Consider the following 21,645-nt stretch of genomic DNA (forward strand, 5'->3'; position numbering starts at 1 on the left):
TGTGGTTATACATTACCACATCTCTTAACCACAGCATGACCAAAGCGTGGCCACACTACAGTGTTCTGTGGAGAGACACAGATGGATGAATGAGGATGAGCCAAAAGAAACAACAGTGAGCTTTCAAGAGGCCAAAGTACCAGAAAATACTTGTTCAAACATGGTTCAGAGAAGGAAAAATGCCTGTGATCTGTGAATATGTAACCACACATGATCTAAAACATCACCAAACAAAAAATACATTTTATCATTGAATACATTCAGGGTGTACTATCATTTAGCAAGCATTCAAAACTATCATTTAAAGTCAGAGAATGTAGTTAGTATAAAAAATGTCATGTTTAATTGCAACCCAGTACTCATTCATCAGTTCACAAACATGCCAGTCTCTTACACCTGTTTCCAGAGGTGTACTGGGAATTGTGATTGGCCAGTGAGCCCAGTCCCAGGACATGCATACAACATGCTGCCTTGCACACCCTGAATGACACACAGAGAGTGCTGGTAAAGAGAGGATTGGTAAAAAGGGATTTTTTGACAGTGCACAGATGCGGCGACCCAATAAGATTTGTCTTGTTATGCCTGATAGCTAGTACACGACTGTCTCTTTTTACAATACATTAAAAAACATTAATTTATGCAATGACACTCCTTAAAATGACTGGCCAAATGGATATCTTATGGTAATTTTTTTTCCACTTTCAGACCTCCATTTAGATTTTCAGCCGATAACTTACAGCCCAACACTGTGTATGTGCCTTTGAAGATGTGGAGGCTTTGACAGAGAGAGAACATCCATCTCCATTTACAGTCTGTGCTCGATGTGCTTTAACCTACTATTTGATTACTACTGTGCAGTATTGAAGCATTTGTACTCTGGGCAACAGGTCAAAATCATCTAAACAACAGCCGTCAAACTGTTCTAATAAAACAACTCCAGGCATCAAGAGACTTTATAAACCATTTGAACTCTCAAAGTCATGGTCTTTCCAGTAACGGCATGTTTCATATTACAATCTTCTTTCAAATGGAAACAGATGGCAAGACGCATTTGTATGGAACTAAAGCAAATTATGATCTATCCAGTAAAACTGAAAAAGTTCTGATCAGGGTCTGAAAAGAAAGATAGACATGTTTTTAATTACTGAAAGAAGGGGAAAATGAAGCCTTACATTTATTGTTTGTGTGTGAGAAATATATGGATGTTGGACAATAGTTGTTGATTTGTTGTTCTGATGCTTTACATTCTGAGTGAAAAACAAGAAATTGTGAATTCAAGGAAGGTTATCAACACCTGTTACGACCGACATAGCACTCCAATTCATGAAGTGCCATGCACAAAAGAAAGAGAAGAGAAGAGAAGAGAAGAGAAGAGAAGAGGAGAGAGAGGATGTTTGCTTCTGCTTGTACTCTACATCAGTCACTAAGGAATGCTCCTTAACACTAACATGTCCTCCCCTGCTTTCACTATGATAGCTTACACTCCACTGCATCTTCCTCAATTCTTTTTAAGGAATGGGAAGTGCATGGGTTCTATCTTTTACCTAATAGGGAATGTAACTATTTGAGTTTAATTGCTGACAAGACTACAGGTTATAGAGCTGCTTCACACAATGCAAAAAAACAATACTAAACACAGTATAAAAGCATCCCCCCCTACAGAAACAAAGATCAATGCAAATCAAACTTGAAAAACTGCCTTTGCCTTCCACTCCCAAATGAGTGGGAGGTAAACAGCACACTAATATATAAATACCAGGACTCGCAGAGATTACTCATGGTCAAATTGGCTCAACTTCTATAACAATATTATTTAAAATTTGGTGCAAAGTGTGACACCATTAAAAGTGTCACAGAACAACATAGAACATGTGGACCTTGAGTTATTACATTAAGATAAATAATATTTCTTTGGAGCTAAAGATACTAATGACTGATGAGCCCTAGGACAGGCATTTGAAAAAATCAAAACAAGTGCTAGTCATAAATAAGTCAATGAACAATAACAATGCTTTGCTCATCTTCTCTGCAAAGATTTCTCTCTGCAAGTCTATTTTTACAACAGGAACATATATTACATCCAGCCCTGAAGTCACATATTTCTCAGCAAATTGGTGGGGAATACTTTGGCACATAAAATCTGTTGATATATTATGATGACAGTATAAAGCTTGAACTACACAAACATATCATTTACTTAATCGCATTTAAAGCATTCTGCCAATAATGTGGTGCGGCACAGCAACAAACATACAGGTTTGTCTTCTTAGCTGAGTTGAAAAGGAAACAAATAATAAGCAAGACCTTTTCTAAGTAATAATGTATTCACAACGAGGCCTGTAGGCCTAGAACTAATCCCATCTGTCCAGGCTATAGTGGGACATAGACATGAACACACAGGAATAAAATTAATCACAATTATTAATGTGCAAAAATAACCAAACAATCGCATTGCAGACAATAACCTGATTGTTTTCCTTGCAGGCAACAACTGGCACAAGTTAAGTGATGATATCACTGAAAATGTCACTATTAAACTATAAGGGCATAAACATCACTGGGGTGACTAATGAGGAGACACACTGAAGCTAAACATCTCACATTAAAAGCCTCTTATCAAGTCACCTAATGGAGGTTAAGTAAAACAAATGCAGCAAATATAACATACTGTAGCTTTAATATGTTAATATCTATTCACAAGAGGAGGTAAATGCATCATGCCCTTGTCTTCAATCAAATGCACGGAGGAAGGTTATTACAGTAAGAGGTTGCTTATATAAATGACACTCAAAACAGCCTGTTCACTTGCAAGTCAAAAAGCTCTGAATCTATTCAATGTTTATGGACGCAAAGTCATAGTAGGTGAGTGTGGTGTTGTATGGGCAGAGCGGGCTCCAACTATAGGGAAAGCATTTTCACAGATTCAGTTTTCAAAGAAGACCAGAACTGGGATCAAAAATGTTGAACTTCATCCATTCATTTACATTGTTTAACCTACTGACAAGATTACATGCTGGAAAACAGATGAGATCATTTCATCTCCACTGACTCTAAGCTCATAAATCACCAAATTGAAACATTTGGGAGAATTATTTCATCACAAATGCACAGTGCTAGGAGCAGAAAGACTTTGCACCTGGTCAACATGCAACATAAAGATGCTTACACGTGTTTTAATGTCAACTAGGGTTGCGATTATTTATTATTTTATTATTGATTAATCTGCTAATTAAATGTATCACCATTGGTCCCAGAGCAACGCAGTTTCTTCCCCCCGTGGACTTGTACGTGGATGGGTTGACAATAAAGTTCTTGAGTCTTATTGTCTCAAATAACCCCTTAGTCTAAAGAATGACAGGAATTAAAATGAACTCATAATGAATTCAAAATGCTTATTTTGTCAGTTGTTAGATATTCAGTTTACAATATAAATATATACATAGGAAAATAAGGAAATCTTCATATTTAGGAGGACTGAACAAGCACATTTTACAAATTTAACAACTGAAGACGATGAAATGATTATCAGATTTTTATTAATTAATCAATTTATTAAGTTTTGGCTCTAGGTTTAACACAAAGAAAAGAAAAATGACTACAATAAAATATAAAAACAAGTCAGCGTTGGCATTTCACTGCACATGTTCTGTACATTAAGTCAAACTAGGATCATTTACTCAATGCGTCAACTGACCTTTTTTATCCTTTTTAACTTTCAGCTGTGGGGGAGCTGCCATTTAAGAGCAACACCAAATGTTCATGTCAACTCCACAGAACAGTCTCTGTAATACAGTCTACTTCAGTTAACAGGCTTCATATCCTTTCTCTGAATATTGATAGAAAACAGATGTTGATGTCTTTACTTTGACAGGACATTATGTCTCATTTCAGGGCTCTGGTATACGATGAATTATGGGATAGATTTAACCACAGCCTTATGGTTGTGTCAGTTATTTAGAACATGTATTCAGTAGTTTGTAAAAACAAGGCTTAATTGCTTTTAATAATAGAATTAATTGTATAAATGTGATGGTGTATATTAGACCAGCGATGTTTCCTCTCTCCTCTTTTTGTAATCTGTTCTACAGGAACACTGAGGAACACTGCCAGGTACTGTAAATCATCGCAGGCATTTTTGATTGGCATGGTTTTTGTGCAGCGTTATCTCGTTCTACATCTACTGAGGGTTAATTCCAGTAAACTGTGTTTCACTCAAAGAGCTGTGGAGAAACAGCTTGGACTTATTCCATGCTCTTTCCTTACACAACTTATTTACTTTATCAGGAAGAGCTTTTTTAAGTTTTTCTACTGTTAAAGTGCAGTAATTGATAATGTTGTCAATTGTAAAAAAGAGAAAAAAGTGGTTCAAAGCAAATCTAAAAATATTTTGTTCGTAATTCCAGATGGCCTAAAATAATCATCATTTTGGAAACACTAAAAGTAACATTCACTACAACATTGTTTACAACAGATGAAACAACCACAGCAAATGTATGATTGGTTTGCTATTTTAGTTCAGTGCTTTAATCTTTAATCTTCTCCATGAAATGTACTCCTGTCTTCTTTTGTCTGCACACAATTAGACAAGACTTGACATGTATACTTGTCAAGTCTACTGACTGGTTCTTTGATGAATATTCAGTAGCAGACATGAAGCTTGGTAATTGGATTTGTAAGGAGTAAAGAAAAACATTTATACTGTAGAGAATGTCTGCAGCTGAGAGTGATCATTTTAAATTTTAAATATTTTCTATCTCCCTTATGTGCAATCAACAATTAAACATACTTATTAACATACAGTATGTATGATTTCACCTGCAAAACTAGCTAAAACATACATGCTTGACAACTATTCAGGACTCCGATGTAATAAATAACAGCAGGTTGTCCTAATAGTGGATGTCTGGTCATGGCTCAGTTGACATCAATTTAGTAACATCATGGCTCAAAGGCTTTCCTGAGTTTGAGTTTGTTTCCCATCAAATCATTCTCCTGAAAAGATGTGACTCGTATGCTATCCATAAATCCCAGTGTGGGACATTTATAGTATCAAAAATGTAGTAGCCAAAAGAACAAACTATAACCACCTGAGGCCTGCTGAACTCTTGTGCCACAATATATCCTTCATAGAGCTACGAGCACTGGAGGGATGACAATATGGCAACAAAGAACCCCCAAGTGTATTCCCCGCGTTGAAAGCTATTTGAATTTAGAGAGGGTACAAAAGCCCAACAGAGAGGATTATTCCAAGGTGCAGAACACATCTAAATGTGATGTGAAAAGCAGATTTGAAAATGAAGGGAGGAAATAAGAAAGACTTCTGGCCTTGAAGCCAAGTTGAATAATCAGACTAAAGTGATCGTTGGAACTGAGCAGTAACCCCCCACTATGTTACAATAAATCAATTAACTGGCTATGCAGTCCTTGGAACATTTCAAATCTTCTTGACAATTTTTTGGACCTTTTGAAGTGGTAAAGTACAATGTATAAGGAAATATCTCTGAAAAGAAGAATTGGAGTGAAGTAATGGGGACATGTAGAGGACACAAACAACGCAATTTGGATCTGCCAAGTGCATGTGAAAAATCAGAACTATCGTGTCTCACAGGCTAGGGCGTAGGTTTGATTGTAACTTTAATAGGGACATTTTTTGTTGAACGGCCAAAATAATTGCGTATGTGTACTTGTTCTCGATCATTCTTTTTGCTTCCATATGCGCATACACACAAATACAATAAATCACAATAAATAAAATGCAATAAATAGAAACCTGTAGGTAATGTGTTGCTCTTTAACTTGCTGCTGTAGGTTTCCAAACCTCAGATGAGATTCTGTCCTTTCAGTTTGTGGATAAACTAAACTATGGTTAAATCTTTCACTATGGAGAACTGTCTTGAGAGGCTGAAGCTTACCTGACAGTGTGTTTCTGTGACATTAGAGCTCACCTAACTGTGTGTCTCTGTGCTGCTCAGGCGGCTGCTGACAGGTTTTTCATAATGAAATGATCCAGTCACTTATTAAACTAATAAATCATGTCTTAATGGCATGTATGCAATAGTAACTCTGTTCTGGATCTACTAAAGAGGAGAGATGCCATTAAATTGCAAATAATTTATGTTTGGATTGATTACAGAGCATTTTTATTAGCTAAGCTCAAAATTACTGACACTTTAAAAAGGACCAGCTGTCTGGATTGGCATTTGGGAGGATTTCTCACCATCAGCATTAAAGTTGTTTAATGAAACAGCATGTCCGAGCAACAATCACAAATAGGCTAACAGCACCTAACGCTTGAAATGAAATATGAAATCAAATCCTCTTAGCTTGTCCAGTATAATTGTTTTCAATGAAAATGTTTGGAGCATTTAAACTATAAATACTAACTGCTTCAGATTCTTCGCCTCACTGACTCCACAACTGCTGCTGTCAACAATGTCTACAATGCCTTGAAGTTGAGGGTTGCCAGATCATCAGGTCAAGTATCCCCCATATCCTGCTCTTTCACTCTTTATCCTAATAGTGCACTTTTTTTTGGCAGAAAACACACAAACGTGGCAACTCAGCAGAGATCTCACATATATATCATTTAACATTACGTGGATTTAAAGCAGCTAGATTGTTTGAGATCAGTAAAAATACTGGCAGGGACAATGCAGCAACACCTTGATATTAGTAAGGACATGTCCCTACCAGCCATACCCAAATATGCCCAGGCACACAGCGTGTGGGGGGGCTGCAGAAATGTTATCCTCAGTTTCCTTATTGCGTAAACCAGTTTCCCCTGAATTCCAGAGTTGAAGAGGAGGGATCAGAGGAGAGGGGGGGCTAAGAACACAGCAAAATGCTTAGTACCACCAGAATTATTTGGAAAAATAACAAAGCAACAATTACACATGCCACAAACATCAATTATGTTTAACTGTTACAGATGTAGAGTGGAAAGTCTGCCTGAGTTCTGCTTCTTTTCCAGAGAAGCATTTCCTTTACATGGTAGGTAAGGCAAACATCATATACACAATTAATCAAGTCTATGTAATCACTGTTTCATATATACCCTCTTGTATCTATAAACAAAGATTATTAATGTGCCTTTATCCTGCGGTGGTTAACACGTTGGACCTGGCTTGCATCTTGCAGTAGCAGAAATGTCATATTATACTTCATCTCAGAAGCTGAAAGAAGTTCTACATTTTGAGTGAACTGCATAAAATTAAAGATGAAATAATCAATCTTTAGTACATAAACTTGGACATTTCGTAAATATACATTTTGATACTCTCATCTGTCAACTGATTCAACCTGAAAGTAGTTCATGAAGGCTCAAGGATTTGCTGTTTCTAGCAGCAGCTGTCAGGTATATTCCCCCATAGGTTCTGTCTCACAAAGCAGGATTATAAAGTTAGCTGGATAACTGCTGAGTAAAAGCTGGAAGCTCCTCAAATCTGCAAAACTTCTTAAATGCTATGGTCTTCGAAAGAAATTCCCACAAAGCGGTGTTATGACCTGCAATAACCACCATCATCAACTCAACATAGAAATAATTACCACCTGTAGAAAGAAAAAACAACACCCCCACCACCACCAAAAAAACCCTTGGAAATCTAACAAAGAAAAGCCTGGCAATACAGTAAAGTGATTCCTTGGATATGCAGTGAATAAACACCTCGGCAGTGACCGCTTAGCACGGAAGATTTTGCCAAATTGGAAGAAACAGTTCACACCTTATCATTTTAATCAGATGTTTTTGGCTTCAAATAAAAGCATTTATGTTGCAATCACAGGCCTTTGTGATTTAAATGCAAGGTCCGGAACAAAAACCCTACACAGCCCTTCATTTCTTATTGTAAGCCAAGCATATTTGACTCTACAGCCTGTGACAATGCAAATATAAAGCCTGAAAATACTGAATCCTGACATGAAAATAAAGCAGAACCCAAATATGACAATGTCCATATAAAACAACCCAGAAAGATGGTGAAAGATGAATGTGCCTGCACTGACAGTGAGACAGATATAGCTAGAGTTGGCTGTGGCCCTGGAACGTGCTTCTCTTGTACTGTGACATATGCTCCCCGGGTCTCTGGCGTCTCCTCTGGTGTTGTTTCACAATATGATAAATGCTCCGAGGATAAGTGTTAAACTGTGCACATAGTGGCATGCCATGGCCAAAGGGGGCCTGTTTCAAAATTCCATCATGAAGTCCTCTCTTCTCCCACTTGAATTTTAATGCATCTAAAATGTTTACAAGTAACCATTAAATCTTACTTATGGAATATCTTAAAGAGGACATGCTTTTTGTGATTTGAAGTCATTATGAATACAGTTATATAGTCAGATGTCTATGTTAAACACGGTCAAAGGTCCAAAACCTGAAGTAAGTGTACAGTGTGTAAAAATGCTCCCTGCAAGTCAAAATCCAGGGCTTCAGCCTGCTCTGAACTCTTCGTTTGCAATGATGATAATGATGTCATATTGTCAACGTGATGATGTCAGGTTGTTTGAATCAGGCTCTAACATGTATGGATGTATTCAAGAAGTTTTCCATTTCGAGCAAGGAACAAAAAAGGGTTACTGAAAATCCTACAAGATGTTTGTGCAGCCTCCGGAGTCACCAGAAGTCTGCCGAGATGCGGCTTCTTGAAGCTAACCAATCAGAACAGAGTGGACTCATCAGAATGCGGGCCTTAAGGAGATAGGACTGAGAACTAATTGTGTCAGATAGAGGCCGAACCAAGAGCTGCATAAAGGGCCATTATAGGAGTTTTGTGAATTGTAAATCATGCAAATCCATGCTAGTCTCAGACAGCAGCTGATTAGCATAATTTAACATAAAGACTGGAAGAAACTAGGTAATATATAAACATGGCAGTCTGGCTCTCTCCAAGAGTAACACAATCAACCTGCAAGCACTGTTAAAAACCAAAGTGTAAATATAATAGTTTGACATTTTACGCATTCCTGTGCTGGATTACTTCCTGGCAAGCCACAGTGATCCTTAAGTCTTTGCTGGTTACCTGGCAGACTAACTTAGCAGACAGAGAGTGGCATCAAACTTCTATCATAGCTCTAATCAGGAAAGTGTATAAGTATATTTACCCAAAGAAGGAATTATTCCTTTAAAAAGAAAGAAAAAAACCAAACAACCCCAACAACAAAACAAAAAAAAAACAATATACCTTTTATATCTTCAAATTCATGTATGTCATTATTTATTTGTGACATATTTACAATACAGAGTATATGTTTCTTTTGCTATCTGGTAGAAAATTGTGAGAACTGCCCATGACATCTGCATGTAAGCTGCAGCAGTATGCTAATGGTTGCCCACCAAACATCTGCTGCTCCTCAGATTGTTGTCCAAAAAATAAACCAAAAAAAGAAATATGTGGGAGCCCTGGCCTATTGGGAACAAATATTATATAATCAAACTGCTGTAACACACTTTGGTGTACAAGCAACAACTTTTACACAAAGAGTTCTGATGACAGTGTTTAAAAAAATGTTTATCATGGTAACAAGTTGTGTGGACATGCTGAGACTCTACAGAGCACCTAATGAATGCCATTATCCTATATTTTCCATTGGCAACTGAATCTTGCCAACTTAAATCACATTCTGCTCCCTTTGAACTTGATTTAAGTCATGCCAAGGCGTAGTGCTGGTATGTGTCTGCATTTTGAGCAAAAAAAGCACTATGCAAAATCCACGTTCATCTTATCAAGTTCAGATCATTACTCTTAATGCTTGGCACTATAATAAAACCTTTAAGGGGCTGAGGGGAAGTCCTCAGTTTACACTGTGCAGGTGAACTGAAATGCACCCAGGGAACATTATCATGGCTCTTCACTAAAACCGTTTTTCTTCTTTAAATAAACATTGTGGGAAACAACTGTGGCTGCAGCCAATAACCATAAACCAACATAATTATGATAAGAGTGTGTTTGAGATTGGAAGATCAAACAGGATGTCACTGCACGCTTGAACCGTGGCCAGCAGTTTGTCAAGTGATGCAGAGAAAACCCCACAAAGTCTCAGAAGAGATATTCAACAGTCTGGTATTTCTTTAGTTCTTCATACTGTTTATCCCCGGAAAAGGACAAAAAGTATTAAAATAGAATAACTGTAAATCAAGATTGCTGAGAAAATGTTTGAAATGAGTTCCCTAAACATGATTTTCTTTCCAAAGTTACAGCACAACCTGAATCATAGCGTGCCTAAAAGAGCATCACATTGCCCAAAAGTGGTGTTTGAGCATTGATCAGTTGTTAGATTTTAATAAAAACAGCAAACATTTGCTACTGTATGCAAAATATGTTCTATTTTTCTTAAATACTTTTCAACAAAGTCAGTGAGTAGTGCTCTGAGGATGAATACAGTGCATATTTGCGTGTTTTCTGACAAAAGTAGCTCTTTAAAGTCCACAGTAGTCTTCCCACTATGCCTATTAGGTGGCCTCTTGCAGTGATGACAGATTAGGTCCTAACAACTTAATCCGTAGCCTCCGACAAGAGTTTTGCTGAGAGGCACTGCTGTGCTGTGTCCACTGTGTCTGTGAAGTCTCATTATTAACACTTCTGTCAGAGCATAACAGGCCAATCTGGAGACATGTGGATGTTCATATTACTATTATCCCTTTAGTTTCCAAGGTTCCTTTAACTTCCAAACATTGGATATGATGTTATGTTATGATATAAACAGCTGGAAACTGTTGTGATGCTTTGTAATATGGGAAGGAGACAATGTATAAGCATCTAATTGATAGTAGATTGATTAAAAATAATAATGAAATCACTTGCATTTTGAAAAAACAGCAGATTATGTTTAATAGCACACTGATTTATGTTTTAAAGCAATTATCAGTGTCAGGCATCAGGGTTTTATGTCATTTTCACTTAAATTCATTTCCAGTCCATCATAAAGCAGATCCCACTGTCAAACTCTATTTCCAGTTCACTAAAATTACTACCAGGCACCTTTAGATAAGCCTTATCACTCTAAATGATCAACAAGTTAAATTTAACCTCATGTAGAGCTACATTTTATAATCATATCCATGGGCACTAAACACGTTGCTGGATAATGTCACACAGTTATTACCCTTTCAATCTGAGAACAGCATCCAACCACTTTAACCACATGAATCACTCTACCTGTAACACGTCGTAACTTCACCAGTCGACTTCACGCAGGGGTACCTTGTTGTAGAAATGTTATTCTCCGAGCACTCTTCACTGTGGGAATAAAAGAAACATGAAACAAAGTAAGAATTTTCCTCTCATCTAATTCAAGGAGTCCTCGCGTAATTTGGTGATAATATGTCCTAAAAAAAAAAAAAAATACCCGTCACTGGCATCCTCTTCTTGATAAGACCAAAGTAAGCCTCCTGAGAAGTACATGCAGGTGACGGTGAGCAGCAGAGGACTCCTGTTGTGTTGTAGTATCATCTCATCGAGTCCAGTCACCTGTGTCCTGTCAGTAATCCACACTGGTAATGATTATACTGTGGCTCCTCACTGCTGTGCAACCAACTTCAGTGTGTTAAGTGGTGCGGCACACTGACAGACCCTCCCACTCACCAAGCGCTTCCATCCTGCAGAAACTCTCCCTCCTCCATCTAATTGAGACTTTTGACAAGTTATTTGAATGAAAACGCTTGAACTCTTAACTTTTTCAGCCTCAAGACAGAAATATACCTTTAGGTGTATCATTTCACATCGGTGACACTTTAATGATTTGGAGGAGTTTACCCGATTCTATTTATTCTGTGTTTAGTTTCATGTGTGTGCTTCATCTCGTCTGTGAAGTACTTCGTGACATCCCAGCTTTTGAAAGGTGCTATATAAAGAAAGTTACTTGCTTACTTACCTGCCCCATTCCCACCACCACGCACGCGCGAGTGTACGAGCATGCACGAGAGTACAAAAGTCGTGGTTCACCATGCACGTGATGATGTCTGCATCTTTGCTACCACCGCGCGGCTGTTAACGATATAACTTTAACCGGAGTCTGACATTTACAGTAGATGCTACAACTATGGCTACAACACACTAAAAGTGTAGTTGGCATTATAAACACTAAAACATTTACACTAAATAATAATTTTATGAAAATTTAATAAACACAAAAACAGAAATATGCAAACCTTACAAAATATCCCACAATATCCATATATTTATGGATGAAAAATAGAGTAGTGGTTCAGACATTTGATATACAAGCTGATTAATGGGAGGGATACTGTCAGAATATGAACAGTATGTAGTCTAATGGTTAATGAGTTTATAATATATTAGACTATAATCAAATCTAATGCATATTTACTGAGCACCATATATTTTTAAACCTCACAAAATATCCCCAAATATTTTTGAGTGCATCTCACAAGACTAATGATGATGTTTTCAGCTTCAGATCATTATGACAATATGGATATTTTCATCTCAACTAAACAAACATTAAATGACTACTGTAGTGTTTTAGCATTGGACTTCAAAGAGACAGATGAGATTTTTTTAAAATTGTCAAAATTGAAACAGCAGAGGCTGAGATATCCTGACCTTTAATCCCTACTATAAACCAAACTCCAAACACTCATAATGCAACCCAGTAGCATTATTTTCATAATAATCCCCCCAAACCTCCAATTAAGCAGGCATTCTCGTCTCCATGCCCATGCTCAGATTATCTTGATGACATTACTATGACATCTTTATTTTCTCAGACTTGACCAATACCCCAGAGCCATTGAAGACATTATGCATTTCACACTGAATAATGTTTGTAAAATTTGTGGAGTGCCCCTTTAGCCATTTGACATCATGCAAACAAGGAGAGCTAATTAGTCAAATAAGACAGCAATTACTTACATTTACTTAACACAAGCCACTACTTTAAATCCTTGTCACGTTTGATGCAACTGTTTACTCTGTTATTGTGGCAACAGAGGGCAGCTTTTTAATTTAAGGTCCTCTGTAACAACGGCATAAGAAAAGCAGATTACTGTCTATATTTACTGCCTTAAAACACTGGGGATTTACGTTGCACAAGAAATCAGCCAAGTCACCACAAACAAAGCTGAGCAGCATGTTAAAAGACAATAGCAGAGTTTGTGAATGACAATTCAGCATCTAGGGGGAAGAAGAAGGATTGCAAAACAAACATGAAATACTTAGTCTTCAGCCTGATGACACAATATGTGTTGTATTATATGATGTCCAAACATAGCCAATTTATCAATTAAAACCATGCTCATTAACATTGCTGCCTGCAGTTCCCCATTTGATTCCATTCATCATTTCAACCAAGTTGTAACTTTCATACTCTCTTGACCCAAAATCACCTTACTATCTTGTGTATTCTTTGGGTCAAGTGATCTAACAGCCTTGATGAGTAATCCTACACTGATTTCCTGCTGACTTTTTTTCAGACTGACCTTGACCTTTGCGTGACCTCTACCAGCAGGCCTGATCTGAGCACAAACACTGTTCACGAGCACCTGCAAGACCCAAGACTTCTTCAGTTTCTCTGGAATGCAGTGTGGTGTTACAGGGAGTTGGACAGAGGAGCCACTGAGGAGCCTGTAAAGGATATCCCTGTGAAACAAGAGGACTGTCTGTGGTGTCACTTACAGCCACTATGGTTGCTTTTCAATCTGTGAGGTCAGTTATGTATGATTTGACTTCATTCAGAATTTGACATCAGATAGAATTGTTACTCAGTAGAAACTTAATACAGTATTTCCCATTACAGTGTTTTTTCTTTCTGGCCAGTTCCAGTATCTTTTAGCAGAAAATGACACCTTGAACCTACCTCAAAAGGCCTGCTCAAGCATGACCATTCCAATTCAAGTGAAAGCCATGTTTCACTGGTCTGCTCGCTTCATTACAGCAGAGACCTCTGTGGCTCAGCAACAGTCTGTAGGTGCAGTTCAACTTCCAGCCACTTGATGGCCCTTTCAACCAAGAGATCTCACCCCCAGCCCCCCCTTTTTTTGCTTCCATCGTCATCATTGCCCACAAAATGGATGACAGCTTTTAGAAATACCAGGGTGCGTCACGACTCTGAGGTGCACATGCTGTGCCATTTATGTTCCACCTGTTTTGATGCCTCAGCAGCTTTAGAAGCAGAGAATGATCATTTTTGCAACCAGCACTAGTACCCAATTAATATTGTAGACTGATACTATATCAAAGATACAGAGTGAATAACCTGTGATACATCCTCTGCCTTCGAGATATAAAATAATTGTCTGTGAATCTTTTGTCATGTCATAATTTCCCAGAAAACAACACAGAACAACAAAAGAAAATATTTTTATTCTTTACTCTGTTGATGTCCTTCATTGTTTCTTTGAAATAAATGTTCTTTATCTACTTGTTTTATCATGTGCTCTTGGTTTCCCGGTATAAGAGGTTAAAGCTTGTTGGGACTGTTGGCAAAACCAATTGAGTGGTCTCACCATTTACTTCCTCTTTTGACTGTTAACCCAAATGAGTATAAGTGTTGTTGATCTGAGCTGGGTGTTTCCTGACTGAGAAGGATTGGTTAGAGAAGAAGTGGACCATTTTCTTTGCTAAACAGTGCCACATCAAGTGAAACTCTTTTCCTATCTTTACTGCCTTGGTGGAAAAGTCAGTGCAGTGTAAGAAAACAAATGGACTTTATATTGAATCAGATGAAAGAAAATTGATCTGAGTAGAAAGGACACAGCTGGCAGAGGTTTGTAGGGGACAAAACAAAAGCCGAGGAAGGACTAAAAACGTCCATGATGATCTTTGTTGTTTCTCTTGATTAAGGAGCTGTCCTCAAGATTTCTGGCCTGAGTTGAAATGAAGCAAGATTCAACTTGACAGAGCTGCTGAGCAGAACTAAACTGGTAATCTAAGATGTGTTGGTTGTAGTGGTTGAATTGCACAACACAAACTTGTTTTGTTCACTGACATTAACCTTTAATAGATGGGCTTCATCCTTTTCAGCCGTTTATCCTCTAAATGCGCTCTCACATGGGATGGCAAAAAGAATATTGCAGGGAATGAGCTCCCCGCTGTCAAAACTCCTCTTCTCTGTCTTTCTCTCTCTTCACAGTGCAGCACTGCAGTGCTTCTCTGCACATGCCCAGACAGACTGGTAGAGCCACAGCAAGTTTGAGCTCACTAGAAATATTAACAGTCTGCATCACAGACAAATTCATGTATTTCTTCGAGCTTTGTTTGCTTTCAGAACAAAAGTCTCATTTAATGTAACTGAAAATGAATTCCTCAGTGACATTTTGAGAGGTTAAAATGCGACTGATGTGGTCGCATTTACTGACACAACAATCAAACCTATGACTTTCTCTGTACAGAGTATTCTTTTGTCTCAAGGTCACTCTGCCTCCCACAAGCTTTTAATGCAAACTGTTCAGTGCAGAATGAATACAGGTGGTGCAGCTTTAAAGGATATGACAGGCGATTTTCAAATTTTTTCTTATTGTCAACGAATCTTACATTCAGAGCCAAACCAACAATGAACTGATCCTACTTACGACTACAGTTACGGTAATTTGTTTAGCATCTGTTGTGCTGCATATCACAACCTCTTGAATTTGTACTACATTGTATATTTCTCAAAGAATTTCAGTACAAATGTCAGCTTTATAAACAGAGCAGTGTTCCTGCAGAGCACAGTGGTGTCTGCCTTACACAAAACTACTCTCCTCAGGGTGAAAATATGATTGCTGTTATTAGTCTTTGGAGCCATTTTTAAACAAACCACCAAGACCGTAATCATTGGGGTGAAGGAACGGGTCACCAATTGCAACGATGTGGCTCATTGATGTTTTTTTAATAGCTTTTGGAAAACAGCACAGAGGAATAAGATATATAGTATATATAAAAACATATGCTGTATATTGTGTTTGGTTGCTGTTATTATTTCTCCTTGTGCAATATTGTATTCTTAAGTTCAGTATATTCTGATATGAGGCTTCAGCTGTCTGAGATAGACAAATCAAGTGGGTATGGACAGGAGGAAAAATCCCAACTCACAACTGCTGTTTATTACAATCAGGTATGAAATGAAATACATGATGCTATTGAAAAAACACCTTTTAATGACTGAATTTTCACGTTTAATTTGTTTTTTTTTGTTTTCTCAATTACCTTATTGGATGGACGATATACAACAACTTAATTCCAAAGGCAAAGCGAAGTAGGTTGAGCACAACCATCATCATTTTGCTTACTACTTCTCCACAGCAGGTTAATATAATTTTCTTCCTGTCATTTCAGAGAGAATGATTCCTCCTGCCACATGTTACTCTGACTGTCTCTCTCTCTTCACTGTCACCAGATGTTCAAAGGTTCACCAGTGGGTCACATAGGGTGTATAGGGATGCGCTGTGCAAGGAAAACTTGTTTTTCAGCTGCTGCAAACACGCCCACAGAAGCTACATGGTTTTAAGGAGGATGATGAACACAATGCTTGCCCTTGGCCAACAGAGCATGATCCAAGTAACACACCCAAAGTACTGCTGCATAGCAATAACAACATTTTATTGATTTATATTTGTTAAAATCCTTCAGTCACAATCTTACAGATTGACTGTAAAAAAAAAAATCTAATCAAACAATCAAAATCTGGACTAAGCCGATTTAAAGCACTTCTTCTCCATCGATGAGTACACAAAAATAACTGTAAGACTGCTTGAAACTACTTCGAGTACATTGCATGTCTCGGCACGTGTCCCGCTGCTGCGATCAATAAATATAACGTCAGTGCAGTGTCCTTGGGATGGCCACATTTCACCGCCCCTCCCTGCTATCATGTCTCTCCCCCTCCTCTGGTCTGCTGCCTCATTTTTACAGCCCGACTGAATACACACACACACATGCACACACGTATGAGCAATCCACTGTGTCCCTCTTTGAATTTACCCTTCCTCTTTACCCTCCTATCAGATCCAGATACTCGTTGATAAAAGGAAAGTATTGGTCTGTTTCCACTGGCCTCTGTGACAAAGTAGTGTGTATGTGAAGTAAACTGGATGACACAAGAAGCATTGGGATATCATTAGACGATAAAAAAGCAAAAAAAAACAAACAATATGGTGTGATACAACAGAGCATGATTGAAAATAATAATAATAATCTGAAGAAGAAAATGCAGATAGCGAGAAGTTGTGAGAAAACTCGGCCTCTTAAGTGAAGTAGACATTACTTATCACTGCTGCTGACTTGCTTAACCTTCAGTAAAATGGCTTACAAGACTGTTGGCAGTTCCCATGTCAGATGGATGGTTTAATTTCTTTAGACATGGAGAATGTGCTGCATACTTCTTGATCTTGGATGCACTGAAATATAAAGCCAGTGAGCAGATGGCTGGACCGTGGCAACCCATGCAGGATAAATTTAAAAAGAAGGGATTCTATCTCTCCGGCAGGCGTTTTGTACTAACATGACATTTCATAGATCTTAAGTAAAGCAAAATGTGATCTATTTGAAAACAGTGCTATTATATAAGTGTCCATCCATTTTGTGCTGCTTATTTGGGACAGGTTGTGGGGACATCAGACTGACCCAGACACCCTTAACCCTAGTAACACCCTCCCAAGGCATTCACAGGCCAGAAGATATATAGTCCCTCCAGTATGTTCTGGGTCTTCCCCAGGGTCTCCCACCAGTTGGATGTGCCTGGAGCACCTCAACAGGAAAGGGTGTCTATGAGGCTTCCTGACCAGGTGCCTAAACAACCTCAGCTGGGACCTTTCAACATGAACGAGCAGCAGTTTTAATCCAAGCTCTCCCCGAGTCTCAGAGTTCTTTACCCTATCTCTAAGGCTGAGTCCAGACACCCTCCAGAGGAAACTAATTTTGGCTGCTTGTATCAGCAATTTCATTCTTCTATTCCCTACTCAAAGCTTGCTACCATAGGTGCAGGTTGGAATTTAGACAAACCTGTAAATTGAAAGTTTTGCTGTAGCTCAGCTCTTTCTTCACCACATCGGTACAGTACTGCTGATGCTGCACTTACCCAAGACTCCAAGACAAGAATATGAGAGACTTGAATTCCTTTACTTGGGGCGGCAACTCACTTCCAACCCATGGGGGAGCTTTTCACCTTTTTCCAGTAGACCACAATGGCCACACATTTGGAGGTACTGACTCGACTGCTTCGGATTCAACTGCAAATCATCTAAATGCCTGCTGGAGGTGTAGGTGTGTTGAAGCGAACAGAACCACATCATCTGCAAAAAGCAGAGAAGCCATCCTGAGGTCCCCAAACTGGTCGCTCTTCTTCCACCGCCTACGCCTCGAGATTCTGTCTATGTAAATCACAAACAGAATGGGTGACGAGGGACAACCCTGGTAGAGTCCAACACCCATTATTATGTAACAGTATTTTCTTATTATGTAAGAGTATTTTAGGCTAAGTTTCTGTTATAACTATGAAGCCATAACAAGTTGGTGTCAAATAGATTTCCTTTCTCCAATCCTATACATGTTTACTTTCTTCTACACTATACTCCACCTCTTGCCTTGCTCTCCTCAACTCCTGCTATCTTAGGATGATGGCTCCTTGAGGCTGTGGTGATCAGGACTTGCACAGGTCTGGTAATACAGCTCATCATCATTTAAATTAGTTCTGAAGCATTAGGCAGAATTGGCCCTGGGTAACAGTGAATTTATGACCCCAGTTGTGGCAACATGCACCAGTACACCAAGCTGTATTGTTTAGCGGGGAAGCTATTATCATACCCATTCGTTTCCTCCCGCTGTCATGGGATATTTGACTGTGTAGCAGTGACAGTCATCATTGATTTTCCACTCCGGCAGCTGTTACTTCTAGATTAAATTCAGGTAGTTTTGTGTGAGCTGTGCCAACACAGTGGATTGTTTCGATTTTGTTTTAAACAGGAGTGTAAGGTTGGTCTGAGGTTGACCCGGCCATGTACAGTTCAGCATCACACAATACAGATATGCACCATTCACTCCTACGGTGATCATTCTTGGCAAGCTGTAAACACAAAGGTGAGGATATCGCCTTTGGATGGGTTACTTCCATGCCTGTCTTTATCTCTCATATACTGCTTTCACTGATCCGGACACTGACTGTCAGAAAACATTGTATCTTCTGCTTATCGTAGAGCGCCAGTGGCATCTTTGTATTTTTATATTTCCTGTATGCATGAAATTACTGTTTGTGTCCACTGTATTATGTGCTGTAGTGTGTGCCATACCCTGTGTGCATTGGAGTGTTATGACTATGTGTTTATGTGCCTACATACTCAGTTATAGAGATTAGTCAGTATCTTTCAGTAAAAATAGCTTATTGTACATCATCGTTATATTATGACTTGAGTTTAATGGTTTTGAATTTTTTGCTGGCAAAAAATGGAATTACTAAGTACCAGTCAAAAGTTTGGACACACTTTCTTGAATGGGAAGGTGTGTCTAAACTTTTGACTATTACTGTATAATAGTAAACTGTTATTGAATTTGACTGGTGGAACAAATAGAATTTATGAATTAAGTGAATCAAGATAGCTTTTATTAAACATAAATTAGAAATTGGTATTAGCAGCCTTTTTTACGTTGTTGCTGGTTGTATCTCTGGCTTTTCCCTAATGTTGGAGTAGCCTGAAACTGTTTTTGTATGTTGGATCACTCTATTTTGGACACAGAATAACGGTTATATGTGTACTAGCCAACTTTGGTTGCCAGATCTCGAATAACCATAAGAGTCCTTAATATTAGTCTTCATTTTCTGAGTCCAACGCTCCATCTGCCTTAAAAATACAACATCAATATATTGTGCATTTATAGGAATATAGAGCTTTTTTGTGTTGTTATCTATATGCAGGCTTCATTGCAGAGGTGCCTTGTAAAAAACACAATTTGTTTACCTAGATAAATGTTTCCATCACAGTCTTTTCTTCCACTGTCATTAAATGTTTCTGGGAGAAACATGAATAAAAGCAGAAGCCAAAAACAGGACTGAACTGCTGGTGTAAAAAGCTTGAGATTTCAGCAGAATAACAACTTTCACCATTATCACGCAAATTACTTTGGACAATATAATTGCAGCCAAAACCCTATGACAGGTTTGCTCTTCACATCATTTAGTGAATCATTTTTTTCTTTATCAGGTATTCTCCTCCTTTTTCAAGTGGGCAGTCTCTCTCATATTCAGTCTAAGAAAACAATCCTCATGGGTAAAGCTCATGCAGAATGCTGCCAACCTGTCCAACTGACCTCTCTGAGGGGTCATTATCTGATTGTATCAGCTAATCATATTTCATGTGAGCCAGCCCAGGTGTCAATCATTGACTGCAGCTAGCCAAAGCTCTGGCAGTTTTCATCTTTTGATTGATTTACCCTTCAGAAATGCCAGTGATGGGTTAGTCATACATTTAAAATGTCAGTATGGTGGCAACAGTTGGGAGAGAAGTAGACACAAAGTCAAAGTGACTGTGTAGGTGGTAGCCACAGCTCAAATTACTGTGGGTCCCTGTCCAGCTGTGTCACAGTCTTGAAGAGCTCACAATCATTGCAAATGCTGCTTGGATTGAAGTAGGGATCATCTTAAAGAGCAAGCTGTCCTTCTCCACAATTATTTGTTGCAACATATAGTTTACATTAAAACATGATGTTGATTATTCCATACCTGCTCTCCTGATACTAACCCAACACACACACACACACACACACACACACACAAACCCCTCCGTGTGACCTGCTGATAAGGTTTCCCCATCAACCAGCTGCAGCTGCAGCACTCTCACTGCTGTGGGACGGAAACTTTCCATCCTTGAGGACACCTATGCTGTAACTAATCTCCAGTGTCTACATACAGCGCCATTGTACTGATATTTTAGCATCAGTTCACAGCAGTCTGACCTTGATCAGTTATGACATGGCCCAAATGTCTCATTATGAACTTTGTGTCCTCTGTAAATAACAGATCAGAAACAAGAAAAGTCTAAATTGCATCCACTCACACATATTTATCCCATTAAAGTTACTTCTTCCTCCCTGTATATTTATTTATTTTCTTAGTATGTCTTATCTCACATGAGCCTTGCACTTTTTTTCCAGCAATTAAAAGGTACTCTGTTTTGGCACCTAATCAATAGGTGTCAAAATTTCAATTTGGTAGGGAAATGTAAATCTATCAAAAGATTCCTTTAAATTTGACATTTGGCAGGATTTTGATTGACAGGCCTCCTGTTTTAACATATTATTGATTCTTCTACAAGAAAGTCAGGAGGCAAGCAAGATTGCTCTGAGGAGAAAAGCTTTGTGTCCTGAACAACAATGCACATGATTAAATCATCGCAGGCAAAGTGCCAGAACATCAAGGTTACTTTGCAGAATCTTCTATCACAATGTCAAAGAGGTTCCCTGTCTTAGAGCTTTATGGTATATTGCATTTAGATTTGTGTGAATCAATTTGTGTAAGTGTTGTGAAAATTATAGAACACTTTGGGTTCAGCTCCCCCCTGCCTTCATACTATATCCTGTTTGTCAGATAGCTTTAATGATGTATTGTTATATGGTGAAAAAACATCTCACACAAGCCTCAAGCCTAACACCAGTTGCATAAGTCTGACACTTGTGACCAGTAAAATCAAAGAGTGATTGTTTTCTTTTGGGGTTTTTTTTTAAG

General features: G+C 38.4%; 1 protein-coding gene across 1 annotated transcript in view; it reads right to left on the reverse strand.

Annotated features, from left to right (window-relative positions):
• The window catches only part of ccbe1 (collagen and calcium binding EGF domains 1), a 34,126-nt gene extending 22,682 nt beyond the window's left edge, over positions 1 to 11,444 (reverse strand). The window contains exons 1-2 of the mRNA XM_053339489.1: positions 11,341 to 11,444; positions 11,151 to 11,231 (exon numbers count right to left, since the gene is read on the reverse strand). Coding sequence (XP_053195464.1) covers positions 11,151 to 11,231; positions 11,341 to 11,444 — 185 coding nt within the window. The remainder of the gene's footprint in view (positions 1 to 11,150; positions 11,232 to 11,340) is intronic.
• Positions 11,445 to 21,645: the final 10,201 nt, after the last annotated feature.

The sequence above is a fragment of the Scomber japonicus genome, chromosome 19 (assembly GCF_027409825.1).
Source record: "Scomber japonicus isolate fScoJap1 chromosome 19, fScoJap1.pri, whole genome shotgun sequence".
Classification (NCBI taxonomy): domain Eukaryota; kingdom Metazoa; phylum Chordata; class Actinopteri; order Scombriformes; family Scombridae; genus Scomber; species Scomber japonicus.